The sequence below is a fragment of the Zonotrichia leucophrys genome, chromosome 1 (genome assembly GCF_028769735.1).
Source record: "Zonotrichia leucophrys gambelii isolate GWCS_2022_RI chromosome 1, RI_Zleu_2.0, whole genome shotgun sequence".
NCBI lineage: Eukaryota > Metazoa > Chordata > Aves > Passeriformes > Passerellidae > Zonotrichia > Zonotrichia leucophrys.
In genome coordinates, this window is record NC_088169.1 from 1,310,147 (window position 1) to 1,338,018 (window position 27,872).

The following is a 27,872-nucleotide window of genomic DNA, read 5'->3' on the forward strand; positions in this document are numbered from 1 at the left end:
CTGGCACTCCTGGAAAACATTCCTGATTCCTGTCTGCCCAAACCTTCCAGGGATGCAGATGAGGTTTGTGTCCTCCAGTGCCACCCTCTGATGTTGGGAAGGGGATTGGTTGGACAGCAGCAGCAATTTGCCCATGGAAAGGGAGCTCAGGCCTTGGCAGGGGCTGCCCAGGGAGCTTTGCAGTGCCCATCCCTGCAGGTGTGCCCTGGAGGTGGCACTGAGTGCTCTGGGCTGGGCACAAGGTGGGCACAGCTGGCACTGCATGGGCTGGCAGGGCTGTGCCAGCCCCAGGGATTTGGGGATTCCATGAATTAGGTTTTTCCTGCCACTGTTTTTGATCAGGAATTGTCCTTGGCCAGGGTCTGTTCTTACAGCACAGCCAGGGTGTGAGGAGCAGCTGCTGATTCTGAGGGGATTGCAGGGCTGGAACAGCCATGGAACAGACTGGAGCACACTGGGCATCCTTCACACCTTCACAGCTGTCTTTTCTGGGGCAAATTGTTTCCAGCAGAGAATATTGATTCATTTCCAGGTGTTCTGTCCTCTGCTGGAGGGGAAGGACTTGTTAACTCTGGCATTTGGGAATGGGAAATATTCCCAATAATTCTCTGCAGTGCTGTGTAAAACTTGCAGATACCTCTCCTCCTTGCCCTCAGCATGAGGATGAGGATGGCCAGGTATCTGATTCCTGCTTTTCTCTTTCTGATTTGCCTGTTTGGAGTCTTACCTTGGGTTGGATCCTCAAGGTCCCTTCCAACCCAAACCATTCCCTGAGTTTGTGATTTCTGGGAATCATTCCCAGTGTGAGGAGATGCTGGGCAGTGATCGATAGGTCACCAACATGAAGTTAGGGCACAGAAAAGCCCTGCAGAGGGCACTTGGTACTGGAGATGGCCCAGAAGCTGTGGTGGCGTTGGTGTCAGTGGCTCTGTAGATGACCCAAAGGCTTTGGTGGCTTTGGTGGCTTTGGTGTCAGTGGCTCTGTAGATGACCCAAAAGCTGTGGTGGCTTTGGTGTCAGTGGCTCTGTAGATGACAGCATTGGTGGCTTTGGTTTGAGTGGCTCTGTAGATGACCCAAAAGCTGTGGTGGCTTTGGTGTCAGTGGCTCTGTAGATGACCCAAAGGCTTTGGTGGCTTTGGTGTCAGTGGCTCTGTAGATGACAGCGTTGGTGGCTTTGGTGTCAGTGGCTCTGTAGATGACCCAAAAGCTGTGGTGGCTTTGGTGTCAATGGCTCTGTAGATGACAGCATTGGTGGCTTTGGTGTCAGTGGCTCTGTAGATGACAGCGTTGGTGGCTTTGGTGTCAGTGGCTCTGTAGATGATCCAAAAGCTTTGGTGGCGTTGGTGGCTTTGGTGTCAGTGGCTCTGTAGATGACCCAGAAGCTGTGGTGGCTTTGGTGTCAGTGGCTCTGTAGATGACAGCGTTGGTGGCTCTGTAGATGATCCAAAAGCTTTGGTGGCTTTGGTGGCTTTGGTGTCAGTGGCTCTGTAGATGACCCAAAGGCTTTGGTGGCTTTGGTGTCAGTGGCTCTGTAGATGACCCAAAGGCTTTGGTGGCTTTGGTGTCAGTGGCTCTGTAGATGACCCAAAGGCTTTGGTGTCAGTGGCTCTGTAGATGACCCAAAGGCTTTGGTGGCTTTGGTAGCTTTGGTGTCAGTGGCTCTGTAGATGACCCAAAGGCTTTGGTGGCTTTGGTGTCAGTGGCTCTGTAGATGATCCAAAAGCTTTGGTGGCTTTGGTGGCTTTGGTGTCAGTGGCTCTGTAGATGACAGCTTTGGTGGCTTTGGTGTGAGTGGCTCTGTGTCCCCTCTGTCCCCAGGCGGATCCAGGAGCGGGACAAACCGCGGGGACAGCCGGAGGAGGAGCCACAGTGGCAAAAAAAACCCCAGGAGGATGACAAGCAAAAAAGGGAAGAAGTACCCAAGAAGAAGGACAGTGAGGATAAGGGGAAGCAGGAGATGCAGGAGAAGCTGGGCAAACTCTTCCAGCCCCACCAGGAGCCCCACAAGCCCGGCCAGGCCCCGTGGTCCAACGCAGGTAGGCTCCAGCAGCAGGGAGTGTCTGGGACAGCTCAGATCTCTTCTCTTGTCCCATTTCACACAGAGCAAGGTGGAGCTCAGGGCTGGACTGGGAGTCTTGTTAAAGTGAATAATGCATGGGGTGAGCTCCAGGCTCCAGAAATGGTTCTGATAATCAGCACTGCTCTTCCCCAGAGCAGAGGGGACAGCACAGCTCTGAGACTGCAGGGAAGGGAAGGGAAGGGAAGGGAAGGGAAGGGAAGGGAAGGGAAGGGAAGGGAAGGGAAGGGAAGGGAAGGGAAGGGAAGGGAAGGGAAGGGAAGGGAAGGGAAGGGAAGGGAAGGGAAGGGAAGGGAAGGGAAGGGAAGGGAAGGGAAGGGAAGGGAAGGGAAGGGAAGGGAAGGGAAGGGAAGGGAAGGGAAGGGAAGGGAAGGGAAGGGAAGGGAAGGGAAGGGAAGGGAAGGGAAGGGAAGGGAAGGGAAGGGAAGGGAAGGGGATCTCAGCTGCAGGGGGCTGGGTGCAAATGTCAAAACTATTTCTGCAGTTGTTATTTTGCTGTGGGATACGTGCTTTTCCACAGTAGGAACAGTATGTTTTTCAGAATAGGAGCAGTGTGTTGTTTGCTCACCCTTTTCCTTTCCTGCCTTCCTTTGTTTATTAGGCCAATGACCTGAAATCTAAGGTTTCATTCCCCTTTTCTGTTCTCCACATTCACTTTGAGCTGAGAGCTTTTTCCCTGCACTGTATCCTGGTTTTTGCCTGTAGTGGGAATCCTGCTTCCCTCTTAGGTGTCTTGGATACACACAAGAACTGCTTGGGAATGTAAAACTGGCTTAAATATTTGTCCAAAGGATTGCATCACTTTTATAACTAAATTGTGCCCAGAGCAGCTGTGGACTCCCAGTTCCTGGCAGTGCCAAGGCCAGGCTGGGCACTGGAGCAGCCTGGCACAGTGGGAGCTGTCCCTGCCATGGCAGGGGTGGCACTGGGTGGGCTTCAAGGTCCCTCCCAACCCAGGCCATTCTGTGTTTTTATGATTTTCCCTGTTTTTTAGTGGAGAAAATAATAAAAAATTGTATTTAAATAATCAATTTTTATGTTTCCCTGGTGTAAAAAGGGGATAAGGTTGTTCTGCAGACCCTGCAGGTTTGGTGACTCTTGTCTCCATTTCCACCTCATTTTCCAAGTGTTTAAAAATCAGGTGGTTTGATTCCTTCTCTCTGTATCTGTGTGTTTCCTTTGCTCAGAGAAAGCTCCTCTAACCATTTCTGCTCAGGAGGATGTAAAAATAGTGTATTATAGAGCTCTGTATCCTTTTGAATCCAGAAGCCACGACGAGATCACCATCCAGCCTGGAGACATTGTCATGGTAAGCAGGAATTGGGATATTCCTTGGGAAATATCAGCTTCTGCCAGGGCTGCCTTCAGTTTTCTATGGCAGGAAAGAAAACTGCAAACCCCAAAAATCTGGTTGCAGGTGTGTTGGTAGAGAATAATTTCAATTTTTTCAGGGATGTGGTCACTGGGTTGTGTCAAACTCTGAAGCAAGGTTTGCTTTTGGCTCTCTAAGTTTGATTCTCTGGTTAATGGCTGCAGGGATTAAGTGGATATTAATACTAATTAATCATTAGTATGTTCTTAACATGCAGAATGAAAATTCCTGGGGGAATTCTTAAATATTGTTCACTGGGGGAAGTGTATTCCCAACAGTGTTCTACCCAACAAAATTGATTTTAAGAGCTTTTACATTTTAGTAACGGCTTTACAGCTCATTCTGTGGGCAAGAGTGATCACTGCGAGGCAGACTTGCTGGGAAAACAACAATTTTCCCAAAAGCTGTGATTTTAAGAAGCATTTTGCGCATTTTTTAAATAGAGATTTGCAGAGAAAATAACATTTTCCCTCAAAACATGTGGTTCTAGGCAGTTCTGCACATATTTATCCCTGTTCTTGCAGGGAAAATAACATTTTCCCTTAAATGTGTGATTCTAAGGAGCACTGAAATCATTTTTGAAGAGATTTGCAGGGGAAATACCATTTTTCCCAAAATACACAATTCTAAAGAGTACTGAAATAATTTTAAAAGAGAGATTTGCATGGAAATATAATTTTTCCCAAAATACACAACTCTGCACCGAAATAATTTTAAAAGAAAGATTTGTACGGAAATACCATTTTTCCCAAAATACACAATTCTGAAGAGCACTGAAATAATTTTTAAAGAGTGATTTGCAGGGAAATAAGATTTTCCCCCAGAATCTGTGATTCTAAGGAGCACTACACTACTTTAGGTAGAGACTTGGAGAACATCTCAGTCTTATGGACTGGATTTTAACCCCTCTGAGGAGCCAAGGATCCATCCCTACCCTGGGCTGAGCCGCCAGGGGGTGAGGAAAGGGATTGGGATTGGGATTGGGATTGGGATTGGGATTGGGATTGTGTCCCTGTGCCCCTCAGGTGATTCCCCACCTGCAGAGCTGCCCCAGCGCAGGGAGGAGCTGGAGCTGCTGCAGAGCCCAGAGGAGGCTCCAGGATGGGCAGAGGATGGAGCAGCTCTGCTGGCAGGAAAGGCTGGCACAGCTGGCATTGCTCACCTGCACAGGAGAAGCTTTGGGCTGAGCTCAGGGCGGCCTTGCAGGGCCTGGAGGAGCCCCAGGAAAGCTGGAGAGAGACAATTGCCAGGGGATGCAGGGACAGCACACAGGGAATGGCTTCACACTGAAAAATTACAGGTTTAGATCAGATATTAGGGACAATTTCCTCCCTGAGAGGGTGGGGAGGCCCTGGCACAGGGTGCCCAGAGCAGCTGGGGCTGCCCCTGCATCCCTGGCAGTGCCCAAGGCCAGGCTGGACCCTGGGGACAGTGGGAGGTGTCCCTGCCATGGCAGGGGTGGAGCAGGACAAGTTTGACCTGACCCCAACCATTCCACGGTTCAGTGATTTCAGTATGGAAAGAAAAGGAAAAAAAAAATTGTCAAGCCCTCCTGCATTGCAGAAAGTTCATTGCTGCAGAGGAGATCTGGGTTGTTTTCAGCACAATTCCCATTTGCAGGATGTGTTTGTTAACTCTCTGACTTCCTGTGTCTGCAGGTGGATGAAAGCCAGACTGGAGAGCCAGGGTGGCTTGGTGGAGAACTGAAGGGGAAGACTGGATGGTTCCCTGCAAACTATGCAGAGAAGATCCCAGACAGTGAAGTTCCAGCCTCTGCCAAGCCCGTGGCCGAGCCCTCTGCTGCTCCCAAAGTGTCTGTGCAGGAAAGCTCCACGTCCCTGGGAGCCCCTGCCCCTGCAGAGGCTCCTGCAGCAGCCAACAACTGGGCAGACTTCAGCTCCACGTAGGTCTGGGGCTCAGCCCTCGGTGCCCGGGCTCCCTGGGGCCTGGCACGGACACAGAGCCGGGCTGCAGACTGAAATCACCTCCTGGGCAGGGCAGGGTGGGAATCAGGGCAAGCTGCAGCCCTGTGGGGCTGGGGGCTGCTCCCATCACCCCTGCCTGGCACAGCATGGGCATGAGACCATCCCCATGTGGGGGTGTGGGCGTGGGGGAAATCCCAAGGGTTCACTTCCCTTGGAATCACAGAATCCAGGAATGCTTTGGGCTGGGAGGGTCCCTAAATCCCACCCAGTGCCCCCCCTGCCATGGCAGGGACACCTCCCACTGTCCCCAGTGTCCAGCCTGGCCTTGGGCACTGCCAGGGATGCAGGGGCAGCCCCAGCTGCTCTGGGCACCCTGTGCCAGGGCCTGCCCACCCTGCCAGGGAGCAATTCCCTCCTCATCTCCCACTGAAGTTTCAGTAGGAACCCATTTCCCCTCTTCCTAATGAGCAATCCCTGTCCAGCTCTCCTGGAGCCCCTTCAGGCCCTGCCACCTCCTAAATCCCTTTCTCTTACATTGCTTTCCACCAGGCCTCAAGGAAGGTTCCCAACCTGCTTATTGTCATGTACAATATATTGTTATATACATATATATACACATATATACATATGGTTATGTACAATATATTGTTATATACATATTGTCATGTACAATATATTGTTATATACATATTGTTATATATACACACACACATATATATATAAATATATTGTGATGTACAATATATTGTTATATACATATTGTTATATACATATATATACATATAAATATATTGTGATGTACAATATATTGTTATATACATATTGTTATATACATATATATACACATATATACATAGTGTCATGTACAATATATTGTTATATACATATATATACACATATATACATATTGTTATGTACAATATATTGTTATATACATATTGTTATATACATATTGTCATGTACAATATATTGTTATATACATATTGTTATATACATATATATACACATATATACATAGTGTCATATACAATATATTGTTATATACATATATATTTATATATACATATATAAATATATTGTGATGTACAATATATTGTTATATACATATTGTTATATACATATATATATATACATAGTGTCGTATACAATATATTGTTATATACATATATACATATTGTTATGTATTATATTCTAATGGCAGAGATGACATGGAAAGGTGATTTAATTCCTGGTCACAGCATTGGTAAAACTGATGGAATTTGAACATGTGCCCATCCCTGGGTGTCTTAATACACTGGGCACTTTTATCAACTGCAATTCCTTCTCCTTTGACCATGAGATCCATATTTATAAACTGATATCTCAATGGGTGCCCAGAGCAGCTGGGGCTGCCCCTGCATCCCTGGCAGTGCCCAGGCCAGGCTGGGCACTGGGGACAGTGGGAGGTGTCCCTGCCATGGCAGAGGTGGCACTGGGTGGGCTTTGAGATCCAAACCCAAACCATTCCATGATCCTGTGTCTAAAGGAAAGGCATGTGAGAGGTCAGTGATGTGCAGAGGGGAAGATTTCAAACCAGTTTTGGAAAGAATAATTGATTATTTTTATTTCACTTTCTGCTGTGTGCAATGCAGCCTGCACTGCTTGAACTTCTGTTTGTAGGGACACAGCTAAGAATTGAGATAAAAACCTGTCCTTCAGTGGCAAGGACAAGGAGCTCAGTGTGGGAGTTGCCTTAAGGTGAAGTTGTGATTCTGGAAGCTGGAGTTAAGGTGCTGGGTGCCTACGGAAAAGCAATTCATGTAGACATTGAAATACTTGTTGTGTGTGAATTTTTTTGTTCCTACTGTTAAAAACCATAGGAATCACATCATTGTGTCCTTTTCCTCTCCAGCTGGCCAGCGAACAGCAGTGAGAAGGCAGAGAGCGATAACTGGGAGGCGTGGGCAGCGCAGCCCTCGCTGACCGTGCCCAGCGCGGGGCAGCTGCGGCAGCGCTCGGCCTTCACCCCGGCCACCGTCAGCGGCTCCTCGCCGTCCCCCGTGCTGGGCCAGGTGAGCTCAGCAGGGCACTCTGGGCTCTGCAGGTGGGGTTAACACCCAGCTGCCAGCCACTGTGCCTCTGGAATCATTCTGGTTTATTGTTGTTAGAGTAACAGCTTATGTGCGTTGTGTGTCGAGAAGGAATCATTTCACACGTCACAAAGATATGGAAATATTCAATAGAAATATTGGGGAAAGTATAAAGTAAAAAAGATATTGAAATATCCAATAGAAATATTGGGAAAAGTACAAACTACAAAAGATATTAAAATATCCAATAGAAATATTGGGAAAAGTAAAAACTACAAAATATACTAAAATATCCAATAGAAATATTGGGGAAAGTATATATACAAAAGATATTGAAATATCCAATAGAAATATTGTGGAAAGTATAAAGTACAAAAGATATGAAAGTATCCAATAGAATATGTAAAAAATACAAACTACAAAAGATATGAAAATATCCAATAGAAATATTGGGGAAAGTATAAAGTACAAAAGATATTGAAATATCCAATAGAAATATTGGGAAAAGTAAAAACTACAAAAGATATGAAAATATCCAATAGAAATATTGGGGAAAGTACAAACTACAAAAGATATGAAAATATCCAATAGAAATATTGAAAAAAATACAAAATACAAAAGATATGAAAATATCCAATAGAAATATTGGAAATACAAACCCAGAAAAGATATTAAAATATCCAATAGAAATATTGGGGAAAAGTACAATACAAAGATACGAAAATATCCAATAGTAGAAATGTTGGGAAAAGTACAAACTACAAAAGATATGAAAATATCCAATAGAAATATTGGGGAAAGTATAAGTACAAAAGATATGAAAGTATCCAATAGAATATGTAAAAAATACAAACTACAAAAGATGTGAAAATATCCAATTAGAAATATTGGGAAAAGTACAAACTACAAAGATATGAAAATATCCATATAGAAATATTGGGGAAAGTACAACTACAAAAGATACGAAAAGTATCCAATAGAAATATTGGGGAAAGTAATAATACAAAAGATATGAAAGTATCCAATAGAAATATTGGGGAAAGTACAAACTACAAAAGATATTGAAATATCCAATAGTGAAATATTGGGAAAAGTAAAATACAAAAGATATTGAAATATCCAATGAGAAATATTGGGGAAAGTAAAATACAAAAGATATGAAAATATCCAGTAGAAATATTGGGAAAAGTATAATACAAAAAGATATGAAAGTATCCAATAGAATATGTAAAAAATACAAACTACAAAAGATATGAAAATATCCAATAGAAATATTGAAAAAAATACAAATACAAAAGATATAAAATATCCAATAGATAAATATGAGAAAATACAAATACAAAAGATACGAAATATCCAATAGAAATATTGGGAAAGTACAAATACAAAAGATATGAAATATCCAATAGAAATATTGGGGAAAGTTAAAGTAAAAAAGAATGAAATATCCAATAGAATATTGGAAAAAAATAAAACTACAAAAGATATGAAAATATCCATAGAAATATTGGGGAAAGTATAAAGTAAAAAAGATATTGAAATATCCAATAGAAATATTGGGAAAAGTACAAACTACAAAAGATATGAAAATATCCAATAGAAATATTGGGAAAAGTACAAACTACAAAAGATATGAAAATATCCAATAGTAGAAATATTGGGAAAAGTAAAAACTACAAAAGATATGAAAATATCCAATAGAAATATTGGGGAAAGTATAAAGTACAAAAGATATGAAAATATCCAATAGAAATATTGGGAAAAGTAAAAACTACAAAAGGCATGAAAATATCCAATAGAAATATTGGGAAAAGTACAAATTACAAAAGATATGAAAGTATCCAATAGAAATATTGAAAAAAATACAAACTACAAAAAATATTAAAATATCCAATAGAAATATTGGGAAAAGTACAAACTACAAAAGATATGAAAATATCCAGTAGAAATATTGAAAAAAATACCAACTACAAAAGATATGAAAATATCCAATTGAAATATTGGGAAAAGTACAAACTACAAAAGGCTTGGAGAGCAAAGGGGGAACCTTGCGTGTGCATTAAAATGCTCACCTGACAGTTCATAGTGAGCACCTGCAGGAGGGGTGGCAGGGAGGCACAGGGAGGAGCTGGAGCTGCTGCAGAGCCCAGAGGAGGCTCCAGGATGGGCAGAGGATGGAGCAGCTCTGCTGGCAGGAAAGGCTGGCACAGCTGGCATTGCTCACCTGCACAGGAGAAGCTTTGGGCTGAGCTCAGGGCGGCCTTGCAGGGCCTGGAGGAGCCCCAGGAAAGCTGGAGAGAGACAATTGCCAGGGGATGCAGGGACAGCACCCAGGGAATGGCTTCAAGCTGAAGGAAGGCAGGGTTAAACGGCATATTGGAATGAGGAATTGTTCCCTGGCAGGGTGGGCAGGCCCTGGCACAGGGTGCCCAGAGCAGCTGGGGCTGCCCCTGCATCCCTGGCAGTGCCCAAGGCCAGGCTGGACACTGGGCACAGTGGGAGCTGTCCCTGCCATGGCAGGGGTGGCACTGGGTGGGATTTCAGGTCTCTCCCAAGCCAGGCCATTCTGTGGATCTCTGATCCATTGACAACATCTGGGGCAGGATTTAACACAGAGCAGTTTCTGCTTTGCTGCTCTGGGATGGCTTTTTTAGGTTTTGGTGGTGCAGGTTTGAGTCTCTTCCTTGGGGCTTTTTTCACTCCCCTGGCAGCCTCCACTCCCAAGTGGGTAAAGTGGAACAGCAATGGCAAAGCTTCCCAGCTGAACTCTGTCCCTCTCTTCAGGCATTTCCTTTTCCTCAGTGGAACAACAAACTCTTCTTGGGAGCCAATGTGTTCTGGGAAGTGCTAGATATCTACCTGAGAGCAAAAAGAAATTGCAGTGTGCCATGAATAAAGTACAACAAAGCATCATTCTCCATAGCATGGCCTAGAAGTCCTGCCAAAGCAACTTCACAGGGGTTTTGTTGGAGATTTTTTCAGAGATGGCTTAGAAGGCAGCTGTGAGGAGCAGATTCTCACAGCCTGTTTCTGTGAACAGCAGAGGTTCTCAGGTTATTTTTAATTACAGGTAAAAGTGACAAACATGAAGGCCTTGAGAGCCTTGCACATCAGAGTTCTCAGGCAGCTTTCTCATAACAAGTGGATGTTCTATCTTTGGCTGTTTTGGGAAAGCAAGAATAATTTTGAGAACCCAAATCTTGGTATTGGAAACATAAGGAGGAGTTGGTGTGTTATCTCTGGCCTATTGTGAGCTCAGATTTTGCAATATGCATGAACTTGATTAACACTGTTATAAAAGGTGATTGATTGATTGATTAATAAATGGGAGTCGATGCTGACCAACGCAAGGTGGGTCGTCTCCCTCCAACTTCAATAGGGTTTATTACATGTGTGTGTCTTAAATAAAAGTAATTAATTTCATCTTGCATTGCAATGATGATGTGTAAACACACAGAAATGCAGGAGGGCTGTAACCATTTCTAGAATTACTTTGCACGTTTAACTGGTGCTTTAGTTGAGAGATTTATTGCTGTCCAAGCATCCTGAGGATTTCATTCCCTGAGCATCCTTCTTGCTGAAGGTGCAGCATGAGTGACTCCTGCTTTCCTTTCTGAAGGGTGAGAAGGTGGAGGGCCTTCAGGCGCAGGCCCTGTACCCCTGGAGAGCAAAGAAGGACAACCACCTGAACTTCAACAAGAACGACGTGATCACCGTGCTGGAGCAGCAGGACATGTGGTGGTTTGGGGAGGTGCAGGGCCACAAGGGCTGGTTCCCCAAATCCTATGTCAAGCTCATCTCAGGCCCCATCAGGAAATCCACAAGGTATTTTTGTTTGCTTTTCCTCTCCTTCACTTCTGTGCTGGGGTAGAAGGAAATTGGAAGAGCTGCACGCTTGAATTTTAGAGTTGTACCCTGGAAAAGGGATCCTGCTTTTATCTGGAGGGTTTTGACTTCCCATCCTGAAAACTGAAGAAATTTTCAATTTCTTAATTGAGAAATTAAGAAAATAATTGACAATAAGATAAGAAAATAAGAATTTAAGAAATAAGAAAACTGACCTCAATAAGAATAAGAAAAATAAGAAAATAAGAATAAGAAAACTGACCTCAATTCTCCTTGGGTCTCGCCTCACCAACAAAAGATTAATTAACCTTCTTCATTTTATGTGACTTGCAACTGAAAAATGAGTGTATTGGGCTTTCTCAAGTACAGCTGTGTAAGTCAGAGCTCCTCTCTGCCCAAAATTCAAAGGTATTCCTCAAATCTAAATCACTTCTCATTATTCTTGGAGGATTAAACATTTAAAATCTCTTTTTTTTTTTTGTAATGTGAAGGCAGCATTAGCATTAGGAATAGAAATGAGAATGATTTTAGGTCATTTTTTCCTGAGGCAAAAGAGGAGATACAGAAAATTCTGCATTTAAGGCATTTAAGGCAGTTGTTTAAATGTGCCCATGGCACACCACTGGATTCAAAGCTTTATTTTGCACATTTACTGTCTCTTCTTTTAAAACCCAGGGAGTTGCTTGGGAGTGCAGGTGCATTTTCTATTTGAAATATAATAATAATGTTTCTGAAGAGATTGAATTTCTTAAATAACCATTATTTTCTTCTAAAGCATGGATTCTGGTTCCTCAGAAAGTCCTGCTAGTCTGAAAAGAGTAGCATCCCCAGCAGCCAAGGCAGCAGGGGCAGGGGAAGGTGAGTCCTGGCAGCTCTTGCTCTGCTTTCAACACAACAATTCTGCTTTTTTTGCCAAAATCCCGAGCCACATTGGGCTCTTCAAGTGGTGTTAAAACCCAAATACTGATCAGTTTGTCTCTGAAATAATTTAGAATTATTATTGTTATTATTATTATTATTATTAATATTAATATTATTAGAGTAACAGTTTGTGTGTTGTGTATAGAGAAGGAATTATTTCACATATCACAAAAGATTTGAAAATATCCAATAGAAATATTGAGAAAAGTACCAACTACAAAATATATGAATATATATCCAATAGAAGTATTAGGAAAAGTACCAAACTACAAGAGATATTAAAATATACAGTAGAAATATTGGGAAAACTACAAACTACAAAAGATATGAAAATATCCAGTAGAGATATCCTGGGAAAAATACAAACTACAAAATATATGAATATATATCCAATAGAAATATTGGAAAATGTACCAACTACAAAATATACTAAAATATCCAATAGAAATATTAGGAAAAGTACCAAACTATGAAAGATATTAAAATATGCAATAGAAATATTGGGAAAAGTACAAACTACAAAAGTTACTAAAATATCCAATAGAAATATTGGGAAAAGTACAAACTACAAAATATACTAAAATATCCAATATAAATATTAGGAAAAGTACCAAACTATGAAAGATATTAAAATATCCTATAGAAATATTGAAAAAAGTACAAACTACAAAAGATACTAAAATATCCAATAGAAATATTGAAAAAAGTACAAACTACAAAAGATATTAAAATAACCAATAGAAATATTGGGAAAAGTACAAACTACAAAAAATTTGAAAATATGCAATAGAAATATTGGGGAAAGTACCAACTACAAAATATACTAAAATGTCCAATGGAAATATTAGGAAAAGTACCAAACTACAAAAGATGTTAAAATATCCTATAGAAGTATTGAAAAAAGTACAAACTACAAAAGATACTAAAATAACCAATAGAAATATTGGAAAAAGTACAAATTACAAAAGATATGAAAATATATTTTGTAGTTTGTACTTTTTCCAATATTTATCTTATTTTTTGCCATTATTTTGGTGACATTTTCTGATGTAGAATGGGTTTTCACCTTGTTCTGGTTTTCCTGGTGTTTGAGGAGGGGGAATTGGGCAGGCAGAGTCTTGTCCCAGGTGTTGTGTTTGTAATAAAAAGGAGCACAGCTTTACTTTAAACACTTCCAAAAAGTGTGGTTTTGAGACAATAAAGCAGGGATTTAGCACCTTCTGTTGAGAAAAGCTCATGTGCAGAAGGTGATTTATAAGGTGTGTGCACTTTGCATCCCAAACTCTGAAAATCCCACTCATCAGCACAAGCCAGAAACCACTGGGAAACGTTTAATATCTAAATGAATGATTTATGTGCATTTAAATTATTAAAATGTACATAAAATATGAACATACATATATATATATATATGTCCATAAAATTAAAATAGCAGATATATTAAATATATATTAAAATTATATACAAACCCCCTGAGGCAGCCTTTTAATAGATCCTATTCAGTTCTGATAAATACAATTTTATTCATTAAATATTGATGTTTCTATGAGCAATAAATAAAAATTTGCCTTCTGCCTAGGCCTGCCATGACTGAGGTTTGGCAGGGGATCCCTGGGGGTGTCTCAGCAGTTTCCAGTTTATATTTATTTCTTGATTGATGCTGTATATTTATTTATTGATGGTGCATTTCCCTTTTGCAGAGTACATTGCCATGTACACCTACGAGAGCTCGGAGCAGGGGGACCTCACTTTCCAACAAGGTGACCTGATCCTGGTGACAAAGAAAGATGGTGACTGGTGGACGGGCACGCTGGGTGATAAATCAGGAGTTTTCCCATCTAATTATGTGAGACTCAAAGATTCTGAGGTAGAGAAATGTTTTCTTTGGGGTTGTAGTGCTAGCTGCAGGGCAGGGCGTGGTAGGGGAAATAGAAATGCTTTGCAGGTTTAATGTCTGAAAAAAATTACAGATACAGCTGTACAAGCAATATATACAACATCTATACAAACATATATATGTAATATACAATATATATTAACATATATACAAACAACATATACAACATATATTAACATATATACAAACATATGTATTCAATATTTACAATACATATAACTACATATATACAACATATATTAACCTATATACAAACAATATATACAGCATATATACAAACATATATATGTAATATACAATATATATTAACATATATACAAATATATATAATATATACACAATACATATAACAACATATATACAAACAACATATACAACATATATTAACCTATATACATATATATTCAATATATACAATACATATAACTGCATATATACAACATATATTAACCTATATACAAACAATATATACAACATATATACAAACAACATATACAACATATATTAACATATATACAAACATATATATTCAATATATACAATACATATAACTGCATATATACAACATATATTAACCTATATACAAACAATATATACAACATATATACAAACATATATGTAATATACAATATATATTAACATATATACAAACAACATATACAACATATATTAACATATATACAAACATATATATTCAATATATACAATACATACAACTGCATATATACAACATATATTAACATATATGTACACTATATATACACAATATATATAACAACATATATACAAACAATATATGTAACATATATAAAATATATACAAAAATATATGCAATATATAACAATATATACAAACTATATATAACATATATAAGCATTTATGCAAATATATATACAATATATATACAGCTTATATTGATATATGCAAACAATATATACACCTATACTAAACAATTACAATAACAACTATATTTGTTGCATTTTACAAGGTAATTTTATAAATAACTTGGGGGATCATCCATGACAATAATGCCTACATCACTTGTGCACTTGGCAGATTTTTAGACACTGGTCAGAACAGCCATGATTGTTTTATTGCCCTGGTAAGTTTGTAATGCCTGAGCTGTATCTTACTGCCATTATTTAAAAAAAAAAACAACAAAATCTGCACAGTAATATTTCAGTCTATTACATTTTTCCCTATTATTTCTTGCAGTCAAGAACAAATTTTGCACCAAAATTTTGCTAACTACTGTATTTATTTGTCAGGTTTTGACTGAATAATAGAGGTTCTGTTTCATCTCTTTTTATCTTGAAATAATTCCAAAGTATATATCCTTGTTGGGGTTTTTTGAGGTTTTTTTTTTTGCTTTCTTTTTAGGCATTCCAAAGAGAGATGTTCTCTCATTTATATGGCTTGAGAGGATAATTTATCTCCCAGTAGGAATTAGTTTAGATTCAGAGCTGGGTACATGACTGATCTCTTGATGAGAAGGATTCTGGTTTATATCTCTGGGATAATGGGGGGTTAAAGATAAATGAATAAAAATCAGTGGATTTGGGGGATTTGTGAGGTAAAAACTGAAAGACTGCAGCACAGACCTGGGCAGAGTCACTCCTTAAAGCCATTCCTGCTGCTGGAAAAGCCAGAGCATAAAAACTGCAGTGAAATCCAGCTGTAGGAAACCTTTCAAGAGGAAATTTCTGCAGTGTCAGGAAATTCCAACAACATCCTCTGGGCCAGGATTAAAACCCTTGTGGTTAGTGATGTTTGGTATTGCAGTCTAGAGGTGGGACTGGGGCAGAGCTCAGGTGTTCGGTTCCCCTTGGGTCAGAGAGCTCAGTTTGGGGTTTCTGGATTAAAACCCTTTGGTGTTGCAGTCCTTGGAGAGGTGGGATTGGGGCAGTGCTGATAAATCCCAGTGCAGAACTCAGGTTTTCAGGTCTGAGTTCCGTTTGCTCAGAGAGCTCAGTTTTGGGGTTTCTGGATTAAAACCCTCAGGTGTTCAGTTCCCTTTGCTCACAGAGCTCAGTTTGGGGTTTCTGGATTAAAACCCTCAGGTGTTCAGTTCCCCTTGGGTCAGAGAGCTCAGTTTGGGGTTTCTGGATTAAAAATCTTTGGTGTTGCAGTCCTTGGAGAGGTGGGATTGGGGCAGTGCTGATAAATCCCAGTGCAGAGCTCAGGTGTTCAGTCCCCTTTGTTCAGAGAGCTCAGTTTTGGATTTCTGGATTAAAACCCTCAGGTGTTCAGTTCCCCTTTGCTCACAGAGCTCAGTTTGGTGTTTCTGGATTAAAACCCTCAGGTGTTCGGTTCCCCTTGGGTCAGAGAGCTCAGTTTGGTGTTTCTGGATTAAAACCCTCAGGTGTTCAGTTCCCCTTTGCTCACAGAGCTCAGTTTGGGGTTTCTGGATTAAAACCCTCAGGTGTTCAGTTCCCCTTTGCTCACAGAGCTCAGTTTTGGGTTTCTGGATTAAAACCCTCAGGTGTTCAGTTCCCCTTGGGTCAGAGAGCTCAGTTTGGGGTTTCTGGATTAAAACCCTCAGGTGTTCAGTTCCCCTTTGCTCACAGAGCTCAGTTTTGGGGTTTCTGGATTAAAACCCTTTGGTATTGAAGTCCTTGGAGAGGTGGGGCTGGGGCAGTGCTGGCAAATCCCAGTGCAGAGCTCAGGTGTTCAGTCCCCTTTGCTCACAGAGTTCAGTTTGGGGTTTCTGGATTAAAACCCTCAGGTGTTCAGTTCCCCTTTGCTCACAGAGCTCAGTTTGGGGTTTCTGGATTAAAACCCTCAGGTGTTCAGTTCCCCTTTGCTCACAGAGCTCAGTTTGGGGTTTCTGGATTAAAACCCTCAGGTGTTCAGTTCCCCTTTGCTCACAGAGCTCAGTTTGGGGTTTCTGGATTAAAACCCTCAGGTGTTCAGTTCCCCTTTGCTCACAGAGCTCAGTTTGGGGTTTCTGTCACCCCAGCCTGCCTGGGCTGCAGCAGCTCAGAGCACTTCACCCAAAGCTGCTCCAAGTGCCCTTTGTGTTTGGTAAAACCCCACCTTCAGCTCAGATCTGGGTGAGAGAGGGAGGAAGAGGCCCAGGGCTGGTGGAGCCCTGCTCTGGGATGGTTTTCCATGCCAGGGTTCCTGCAGGACACAGCTTTGCCTCCAAGTGGGGAACTGGGTTTTGCTCCCCAGCCTGCTCCTGAGCCAGTTTTTGCAGGGGGTTTCAGAGTGCTGGCTCTCAGAAACCTCACTGTCTCACACTCAGATGTGCTGCTGTGCTTGGACAGCTGCCTGGGCTGCAAAATGTTCTGAAAAGAGGAATCATTTCATGAGTTCTGCACTATTGACAGCACCAAAGAAAAGCAGGGCTGATCTTTCAGCAGCAAGGGCAGAGTTTCTAGAAATGACTCAAAATCTCAATGGTTTCTACAGCTGAAGAATTTTTTAAATTTGTTCTTCTGTGCCCATTCACCTCAGGGTGGTAAAACAAACCATTCCCTGTTCCTTTATTAAAAAAGTGGGAATGTCTTTGCTCTTCAGAGGAACAATGGCCCATTCTGAGGCTGCTCCTTAGGGGAGGGATGGACACAGGGTTTATTCTGGGCACTGCTGAGAATTCCCTCTGTGGGGATGGCTTGGAAACACAACAATTTCAAGACATCTGATTATAAAACTTTGCACAAGGCTTCAGAAAATAATCCCTGAATGGATCAAGCTGGGCTTTGAAGGGTCCTGTGTAGGGCACAATTGGCAAATCCTTGCTGGGGATTATTGAAGTGACAGAGCAGGTTCTGCCCTGCTGGCTCAGGAGACTCCATCACTTGTCCCAGGTGCCCTCAGGGAGTGTCCCAGGTGTGCAGGGACAGGCTCTGTCCTCACTGCTCTGCTTTCTCTCAGCTGAAGGGACAGGAGAAGCTTCTCCCTCTGCTGAGTGGGCCAGAAATGGGCACCATCCTAAATGTGTCATTTATGAATTGTGTTACTGCTTTAAGTGCTGTAGGAGTTTTCCATGTGTGCCTTCTGCTTTGCACTGAGGATTCAGAGAATCCCCAAAGTCAGTTCAGACTCAGCGTGGTCAGGGTGGTTCTGAGGTTCCTATTTGAAAATCACCTCTCTGTTCCCCAGAAAAGGCAATGTCCCAGCCTTTGGTGTGTCCATGTGCCTCAGTCCAGCAGCATGGGGGCCGAGCAAGGCATGGCTGGGAGGAGAGGCTGCTCTGGAGGAACAGCACTTGTTCTGGAGAGGCTGCTCTGGAGGCCCAGCCCTTGTTCTGGAGAGGTTTCTCTGGAGGTCCAGCCCTTGTTCTGGAGAGGTTTCTCTGGAGGCCCAGCCCTTGTTCTGGAGGGGTTTCTCTGGAGGCCCAGCCCTTGTTCTGGAGAGGTTTCTCTGGAGGTCCAGCACTTGTTCTGGAGAGGTTTCTCTGGAGGTCCAGCACTTGTTCTGGAGAGGTTTCTCTGGAGGAACAGGCACCTGTTCTGGAGAGGTTTCTCTGGAGGAACAGCCCTTGTTCTGGAGAGGTTTCTCTGGAGGCCCAGCCCTTGTTCTGGAGAGGTTTCTCTGGAGATCCAGGCACTTGTTCTGGAGAGGTTTCTCTGGAGGAACAGCCCTTGTTCTGGAGAGGTTTCTCTGGAGGAACAGGCACCTGTTCTGGAGAGGTTTCTCTGGAGATCCAGCACTTGTTCTGGAGAGGTTTCTCTGGAGGAACAGCACTTGTTCTGGAGAGGTTTCTCTGGAGGAACAGGCACTTGTTCTGGAGAGGTTTCTCTGGAGGAACAGCACTTGTTCTGGACAGGTTTCTCTGGAGATCCAGCCCTTGTTCTGGAGAGGTTTCTCTGGAGGCCCAGCCCTTGTTCTGGAGAGGTTTCTCTGGAGGTCCAGCACTTGTTCTGGAGAGGTTTCTCTGGAGGCCCAGCCCTTGTTCTGGAGAGGTTTCTCTGGAGGTCCAGCCCTTGTTCTGGAGAGGTTTCTCTGGAGGCCCAGCCCTTGTTCTGGAGGGGTTTCTCTGGAGGCCCAGCCCTTGTTCTGGAGAGGTTTCTCTGGAGGCCCAGCCCTTGTTCTCTGCTGAGGGGGGGCAGAGGGTGTTCCTCTGGCAGAAACCCTTCCCAGGGCAGGAGGAGTTGCTGGGATCCCCCTGGTCCATCCCCTGTGTGGGGCTGCCAGGGCCATGTCCCCCCATCCCCAGGTCCCTCAGCAGCCCCAGCCCCACTGGGGGGTGTTGAGCTGTCCCTGGCCCTGTGCCTGCTCTGGGGACAGGGCCTGGCGCTGGGGGGACAGCACAGTTCCTGCCCCGATCCCCTGGGGCTCTCCTGGCCCTGCTCACAGGGCAGGGAGGGGCTGGGGACCATCCAGGGAGCGAGGGAGGAGAGGAGGATCTGCAGCATTGTAACTGCAATGGTGTGTGACAGGAAGGGAGCTCTGAGACACCCAGGCAAGCTGAGGATCCATTTTATGGGCGCCTCACAGCCAGCACAGGGGGTGAGGGGCTCTTTTCTCTCACCCTGAGCTGTTCTTCAGTTACTCCTCAGTTCAATTCCTGCCAGAATCCCCAGGTTTTCAAACCTCAGTTGGCAGGGAGAATGTGGAGGAGGAAACTGTTCTTTCCAGACAGGAATGAGGATTCTGTGGAGGCCTTCAAGGGGTTTGATGTTGGCTCCAAGTTTGTGAGGAGGATCCTGAGGGAGAAGTTGAGGGAGGTGGAAGTGTTGAAGGCCAGAGAACCTTTATGGCTCCCCAGCATTCCTGGCCACAGTCCCACAGTCCAGTTTAGATTGAAGTTTCTGCAGGACAGAAAATGTTCAGTGGCCTGGGAGGAAACTGCAGGAATTATTTAGGGCCAGGAGCTGGACTGGTGTCAGGCTCTGCTGGATTTTTGTGGCTCTTCAAAGGCTTTGCTTCCCAATCCCTTGGGTGCAGATTTCATCCCTCACCTCACCCTGCCTGGCTGCAGGGAGCTGCTCAGGAATATTTGCAACCCAGCAATTTGGAGGGATGGAAACTTGTGTTGTTTCAGCTCAGCTCCACAGAATTCCCATTCTGTAGATTCATGGATCTGCAATCACAAATGGGATCTGCTTTGGGATTGCACATGGGATCTACTATGGAATTACAAATGGGATCTGCTTTGGGATTCCAAATGGGATCTCCTTTGGGATTACAGATGGAGTCTACTGTGGAATTACAGATGGGATTTCCTTTGGGATTACAAATGGAGTCTACTCTGGAATTCCAAATGGGATCTCCTTTGGGATTGCACATGGGATCTCCCTTGGAATTCCAAATGGGATCTCTTTGGGATTGCACATGGGATATACTTTGGTATTTGCAGCTCACAAAAGGGACTAAAAGTCTGCACTTCTGCATTAACAAACCATCCATTTCACGCTTGGTATTTATTCCCAGATGTTTATTGCCATCTAAAATATAAGGGTTTCTGTAAGAACAGAATTTCCTGTGAGTTTTTGATTCACGTGCTTGTTGGGGGAAGCTTTGTAAATCATTTCCATGTACTGGAGGAAGAACCCTGAGTGCTAAACTTGCCTCTTGTTCTCCATTTCAAGGCTCCAGGAGCAGCTGGGAAAACAGGAAGCTTAGGGAAGAAACCTGGTGAGTCAAATATTGTGGCAGCACCTTCTCTCTGTTCTTAAGTGTTCAATTCAATGGCAACAAAACCTTTTCCATGAAAATAGTGTTTGCTCTTGATCATCTTGGAGTGGTTTGCACTGATGAAAACCATTATCAAATAACTGGAATAAATGCAGTTAATAAATAATGTAAATGTAATAAAAGAATTCATCCTCTAATCATTCTAGTGTGTCAATCACTAAATAACATCTAGCTAGAGAATGAAACTCTGCTTGCTCAGAGGTGGATGTGAGCTTCCTGCTGGATTGCCCAGAGAGCAGAGGGAGCCATTCCCCTGTCCCCAGCCCCTCTGCAGGTTCCTTGGCTGTGGAAGCAGCAGACAGGAGCGGGAATTTCTCATTAGATACAGCAGGTGTGGCAGGGGAGGGGGAGGTTTAAACAGAGAAAAGCCAGGAGCAGAATCAGTGCTGGGTGAGGGCAAACCAGGGAGGAGCTGGGCTGGGAACTGCTGGGAAGGGCAGGGCTGGGTGGGATCTGGGCAATGAGGAATTGTTCCCTGGCAGGGTGGGCAGGCCCTGGCACAGGGTGCCCAGAGCAGCTGGGGCTGCCCCTGCATCCCTGGCAGTGCCCAAGGCCAGGCTGGGCACTGGGGACAGTGGGAGGTGTCCCTGCCATGGCAGGGGTGGCACTGGGTGGGATTTGGGGTCCCTCCAACCCAAACCATTCCATGGCTCCATTCCATGGCTCCATGGCTGTGTGTGCTGACCCCAGACCCAGTTTAAAGCCCCTTTGTCACTCCAGGCTTCCATCCCTGCCTGGCTCCCCTGGCCCTGCCCTGCTGGGGGAGGTTCTGCTGTTCTGTGTTCTCTGCAGCCCTTGGATTGCTCCTCATCCTCCTCATGCTGCTCCTTTGTCTCTCAGATTCCTCTCTGATCATTTTTCATGTTCCTACTGATCCTTTCCTTCTAAATCTCACATCAATCATTGATCATTTCCCTGCTGGGCTCCACCTCCCTTGGTATCTGCCCTGCCCCAAAGCCTCCTGAAGGGTTTGTGGGTTCCTGGGGATGAATCCCTGAGGGCTGGGGCTGCCCTGGGGTCCAGAGCTGGGTTCCCTGTGGGACCTGAACTGTTCCCCAAGCACTGGGGGCAGAGGGAACCCCAGCACAGCCTGGGGCAGTTCCTGGAGCTGGCAGGGAGCAGAGATTTCCAGGGAAATCCTCTTTGCTGCTTGGGAAAAACATTCCTTTTGGGGCCAGGTGGTGGGAAACTGTCTGCCAGCCTTGGTTTGTCATTGGTGTGTCTGCTCAGGGAGCTGAATGCAAAGGTGGATTTACTGGAAAACACTGCATTTTGAGAGCTGTATTATTATTATTATTATTATTATTATTATTATTATTATTATTATTATTATTATTATTATTATTATTATTATTATTATTATTATTATTATTATTATTATCGTTTATATATTATTATATATAATATCTGTATTATTATCATCATTATTATCATTATTATCAATATCATTAGCATTATTAGCATTATTATTATTCTCTATTTCAAACATTATTGATCTCCCACCACAGAGCTGCTGCACCTCTGGTTTATTACTTCTTTATTCTCTGAACCTCTCATTGATTTTCCAGTTCCCACACGTATTCATGGAAATGCATCAATCCATAACAGTTTTGTGGAAAGGAATAACACAGGCTTGTAGCAGCAGAGTTAATGTTGGATAAAATGTTGCTTGGATTTTTTTCAAATTAACCTTTTCTTTCCTCCTCTGCTTCAACAGAAATTGCCCAAGTTATTGCCTCTTACACAGCCACAGGCCCAGAACAGCTGACTCTTGCTCCTGGCCAGCTGATCCTCATCAGAAAGAAGAATCCAGGTGGTTGGTGGGAAGGAGAGCTCCAAGTTAGTTCCTTTTTTTTCCTAGTAAAATCACATTTTTTTTTTAAATGGTTTTTAGTAGTGGAGAAATCCTTTTCCAGCATTCCATTGGGGTTTTCTCTCACTAACCTTGGTGCTGTTGGTAACTTTTACCTCTAAAGAGTCTCCATGAAATGTATTTTAAAACAGAAAAGAAACTTCTCTGGGCAGGAGCTGCCACAGTTGGCACTGAGCAGCTTTGGGAGGCTCTGAAACAATTCAGCTTTGGTTGTGTAAATGCTCAGATGTCATTTAGATGCTTTAATGCCTTACATGTGGTTTTACAATTGGGTTTTATTTTCTTAGCAATCCCTGACTGTTGTTTTTATTCTCCTGCTCCACACTTGGGGTCAGAGTGAAGGGAAAATAAGGCAAATGTTTTTAGCATTAAGCATTTAAGCTTTAATGCAGTGTTCAAAAATATCTTAAATTATCTAAATAGACCTTAGATCAAGTGTTTTCTTTTCAGTAAAGGTTTAGACAGCGAAGAAAGTAGTTCAAGAATAGTGAATCCTTTAGATGACTTTTTTCCACCAAAGTTAACAATCTGATTTTCAGAGGCAGAATTCTCCTTGCCCAAAATGCCAACCTTATTCTAACACAGAGAGAATAAACAGTTAAAATCATTTTTGAGGTAGAGTTGGAAGCTGGGATTCAAAGTTCTGGAAGAACCTTTCTTACTGCAAGGAATTTTTATGGATTTGGTTTGCAATGGACATTTGGGGTTTGGGGGGATAACAGGATGAGGTTTCCTGCTTTGGTGGCACAAGGCATTGGAAAGCTTGGATCTGTTTCTGTAAAAAAAAAAGAGGAAATTTGGATTCTGAATCTCTGTTTCAGCTGTCACAACCTGGGGATCTATTTTAATGTAACAGGTGTAATAATGAACAAGCGTTTAATTAGAAATACTAACAAGATTCGATGTTAAAAATTAGAAATACTAACAAGATTCTATGTTAAAAATTAGAAATACTAACAAGATTTAATGTTAACGTTATAACATTCAGCCAGTGGCACAGAACAGCTGAGTTTTCCCTGCCCAACCTTTCCCTGCTGGGCTGGGCACTTCTGAGCCCCTGGAGCTGCCCAGGCCCTGCTGAGCAGTTTTGGGCAGTTTTGGGCAGTTTTGGCCAGTTCTGAGCAGTTCCTGAGCAGTTTTGGGCAGTTCTGAGCAGTTCTGGGCAGTTTTGGCCAGTTCTGAGCAGTTCTGGGCAGTTCTGAGCAGTTTTGGGCAGTTTTGGCCAGTTCTGAGCAGTTCTGAGCAGTTCCTGAGCAGTTTTGGGCAGTTTTGGGCAGTTTTGGGCAGTTCTGAGCAGTTCCTGAGCAGTTCTGGGCAGTTCTGAGCAGTTTTGGGCAGTTTGGGCAGTTTTGGGCAGTTCTGAGCAGTTCCTGAGCAGTTCCTGAGCAGTTCTGGGCAGTTCCTGAGCAGTTCTGAGCAGTTCTGGGCAGTTCTGGGCAGTTCTGAGCAGTTCTGAGCAGTTGTGGGCAGTTCTGGGCAGTTGTGCCAGCTGTGCCCTGCCCATGCCCCTGACCCGCTCTGTCTCGGCAGGCCCGTGGCAAGAAGCGCCAGATCGGTTGGTTCCCGGCCAACTACGTCAAACTGCTGAGCCCTGGCACCAGCAAGAGCACCCCCACGGAGCTGCCCAGGCCTGCAGCACCCTCAGGTGAGCCCTGGCACCCCTGCCCTGCCCGCTGTGCCCATGCTGGGCCTTCAGCTGGGAGGGTGCCGTGCTCCAGAGCCTCTGGGGCGTTCCTGCATCCCCCAAACCATCCCTGAGTGTGGGAATTCTGAGCTCTGGGGTGTTCCTGCATCCCCCAAACCATCCCTGAGTGTGGGAATTCTGAGCTCTGGGGCGTTCCTGCATCCCCCAAACCATCCCTGAGTGTGGGACAGGAGCTCTGGGGCGTTCCTGCATCCCCCAAACCATCCCTGAGTGTGGGAATTCTGAGCTCTGGGGCGTTCCTGCATCCCCCAAACCATCCCTGAGTGTGGGACAGGAGCTCTGGGGTGTTCCTGCATCCCCCAAACCATCCCTGAGTGTGGGAATTCTGAGCTCTGGGGTGTTCCTGCATCCCCCAAACCATCCCTGAGTGTGGGAATTCTGAGCTCTGGGGTGTTCCTGCATCCCCCAAACCATCCCTGAGTGTGGGAATTCTGAGCTCTGGGGCGTTCCTGCATCCCCCATCCCGTCCCATCCCTGCCCTGACTGTGGGACAGGAGCTCTGGGATGTGTGTCCATCCCCAAACCACCCCATCCCTGGGTTGTGGGACAGGAGCTCTGGGTTCTGGGATGTGTCTCCATCCCTAGCCAATCCCTATCCATGGAACAGGAGCTCTGGATGTGTGTCCATCCCCAGCCCATCCCTGACTGTGGGACAGGAGCTCTGGGTTCTGGGATGTTTCTCCATCCCATCCCTTCCCTGCCCATAGAACAGGAGCTCTGGATGTGTCTCCATCCCCAGCCCAGCCCTGGGTGCAGCCAGGAGCTCTGTGATGTGTGTCCATCCCCAAACCACCCCATCCCTGTCTGTGGAACAGGAGCTCTGGGATGTTCCTCCATCCCATCCCTGCCCTGCCCATGGAACAGGAGCTCTGGGTTCTGAGATCTTCCTCCATCTCCATCCCTGCCCTGCCCTGTCCATGGAACAGGAGCTCTGAGCTCTGGGATGTTCCTCCATCCCAGCCCTGCCCTGGGTGCAGCAGGAGCTCTGTGATGTGTGTCCATCCCCAAACCATCCCTGTCTGTGGAACAGGAGCTCTGGGATGTGTGTCCATCCCCAAACCATCCCTGTCTGTGGAACAGGAGCTCTGTGATGTGTGTCCATCCCCAAACCATCCCTGTCTGTGGAACAGGAGCTCTGGGATGTGTGTCCATCCCCAAACCATCCCTGTCTGTGGAACAGGAGCTCTGAGCTCTGGGATGTTCCTCCATCCCAGCCCAGCCCTGGGTGCAGCCAGGAGCTCTGGGATGTGTGTCCATCCCCAAACCATCCCTGCCCATGGAACAGGAGCTCTGAGCTCTGGGATGTTCCTCCATCCCAGCCCTGCCCTGGGTGCAGCAGGAGCTGCAGAGGCTCAGGAGGAGCCAGGGCTGCCCCTGGGGCTCCTCTCCTGCAGAACCCCCAGGTGTGGGGTGGGACAGACCCCCGTGGGGAGGGACCTTTGCTGAGCAGGGTTGGGAAGGGGCTCAGGAGCATCCCCACAGAGCCCAGGCTGGCTGGGCTCCATTCCATGGGCTGTGTCTGGCACTGCTTGGCCCCTCTGGTAACAGAGATCCAGCAAATGCCTCCCTAAAGCCTCATGGAATTCAGGCTGAGAACGGCAGCTCAGCATTGAGACACAACTTTTACAAGGAAATAGGATGAGATTTTTTTTTATGTATTTTTGAAATTATTTCAGGTTTGATAATCTGTGGCTTTCCCCACATGCTAAATTTTACAGAATAAAATTTTAGCACTTTTTGCAGAACATCAAAATCTTAATCAAACTGTAATTATAAAAAAAAAAAGGAAAAGCTGTTTGGCAAATTGAAGTAAGTTGCTGGCTTGCTACAAGGATGAAAATAAAAGCAAATTTTAGGATTAATCCTCTGGAGAGAAGCTGCCAGCAAGGCTCATTAAGGGGAGTCTGATGTGTGGTGGGAAAAGCAGAAGCCCTGTGGGCTGGCAGAGAGAAAACAGCAGAGAAATGGAGGGGATTGTTGGTTTAACTGAACAGTCCTGCTGCTCCAGAGAGCTCAGGGAGCTGCTTTGTCAGGAGGGAGCAGGACCAGCTGGATTCTGGGGCTGGATGAGTTCCACTGCAGGAAATAGAAAATCCCTGCTGGAAGCAGTCCTGGGTGCCAGCAGAGCAGCCTGGATGGCCTGGGATGCTTTTGTCCAGTTCTGTTCATTTTCTCTTGTATTTCCCAAGATTTTTGTGTCCTGAAAACCTCACAGGGACAACAAAGGCATCACCTTTGGCTTTTTTTGCATTCTGCAGCTTCCAATAGTGGAAGTTCCAATGTGTCCCAGACTGGACTGTCCACTGACCAGTCCTGGTGGGGGTTCCAGGCCAGGCTGGAGCTCCCTGTGGCAGTGGGAGCTGTCCCTGCCATGGCAGGGTGGCACTGGATGGGCCTTGAGGTCCCTTCCAACCCAAGCCCTGCTGGGATTCCATGAAACTTTGGGATTTTTAAACCCCTGGAGTTTGAGCTGAGCCCCAGGGTGGGCTCTGGTCACTGCAGGGTCCTGGATGGACACTGAGCACACCCAGAGGGGCCAGCGAGGCTGGAGAGGGAACACAAACCCTGTGAGGAGCCCTGAGGGAGCTGGGGGTGCTCGGCCTGCAGAAAAGGAGACTCAGGGCTGCCCCCATCGCTCTGCACAGCTCCTGAAAGGGGCCTGTGCTCACCTGGGGCTGGGCTCTGTCTGCAGCAGCACTGACACACCCAGAGCACACAGCCTCGAGCTGCACCAAGGGAAATACAGGCTGGAGAGCAGGGAAAAGGTTTTTCCAGCCAGGGTGAGAAAGTTCTGGAATGGCTGCCCGGGGAGGGGGTGGAGTCCCCATCCCTGGGTGTGTTTAACAGAGCCTGGATGTGGCACTGGGGGCCAGGGTTTGGTTGGGGCTGGGCTGGACTCGATGGCCTTGGAGGTCTCTCCCAGCCTGGTCATTCTGGGAATCTGTGAGCTGTCCTGAGCCATGGGCAGTGTCCAGAGGTGACCCCTGCGTGTGGGCAGGGCCAGGCTGGAGAGCAGGAAGGTTCCTGCCCAGAGGGTGCTGGCACTGCCCAGGGAATGGGCACGGCCCCGGGGATGCCCAGCTGGGTGTGGGGCCCTGGGCAGGGCAGGGTGGCTCAGGGGTGCCCTGGGGTGGCTGCAGCCCCGGTGACGCTGTGCCCTGTCCCAGTGTGCCAGGTGATCGGCATGTACGACTACAGCGCGCAGAACGACGACGAGCTGGCCTTCAGCAAGGGCCAGATCATCACCGTGCTCAGCAGGGAGGACCCCGACTGGTGGAAGGGGGAGGTCAACGGCCACGTGGGGCTCTTCCCGTCCAACTACGTGAAGCTGACCACGGACACGGACCCCAGCCAGCAGTGTGAGTGTCCCCGTGGCCCCGGTGCCCCCACATGCAGCATTGCCGGGCCCCAACCCGGGGCTCTTTGAAGACCTTTCTGTCCCCGCTGTGTTTGGTTGGTTTTGTTCCCATCCCCCCCAGCACGTTCCCCCTCCCCATCATTTTTGCTCCATGCCTTGCCACGCCTGCCTCATTTCCCCAG

The 27,872-nt window shown here is 45.2% G+C and overlaps 1 protein-coding gene across 4 annotated transcripts in view; it reads left to right on the forward strand.

Annotated features, from left to right (window-relative positions):
• Positions 1–27,872, forward strand: part of ITSN1 (intersectin 1) — a 117,636-nt gene that overhangs the window by 68,805 nt on the left and 20,959 nt on the right. For all 4 annotated transcript variants that reach the window (XM_064704346.1, XM_064704362.1, XM_064704372.1 and 1 more), the window contains 11 exons: positions 1,821–2,038; positions 3,267–3,388; positions 5,110–5,354; positions 7,268–7,427; positions 11,065–11,270; positions 12,067–12,149; positions 13,913–14,079; positions 20,649–20,694; positions 22,472–22,593; positions 24,158–24,272; positions 27,500–27,691. In XM_064704346.1, the coding sequence (XP_064560416.1) occupies positions 1,821–2,038; positions 3,267–3,388; positions 5,110–5,354; positions 7,268–7,427; positions 11,065–11,270; positions 12,067–12,149; positions 13,913–14,079; positions 20,649–20,694; positions 22,472–22,593; positions 24,158–24,272; positions 27,500–27,691 (1,676 nt within the window). The remainder of the gene's footprint in view (positions 1–1,820; positions 2,039–3,266; positions 3,389–5,109; positions 5,355–7,267; positions 7,428–11,064; positions 11,271–12,066; positions 12,150–13,912; positions 14,080–20,648; positions 20,695–22,471; positions 22,594–24,157; positions 24,273–27,499; positions 27,692–27,872) is intronic.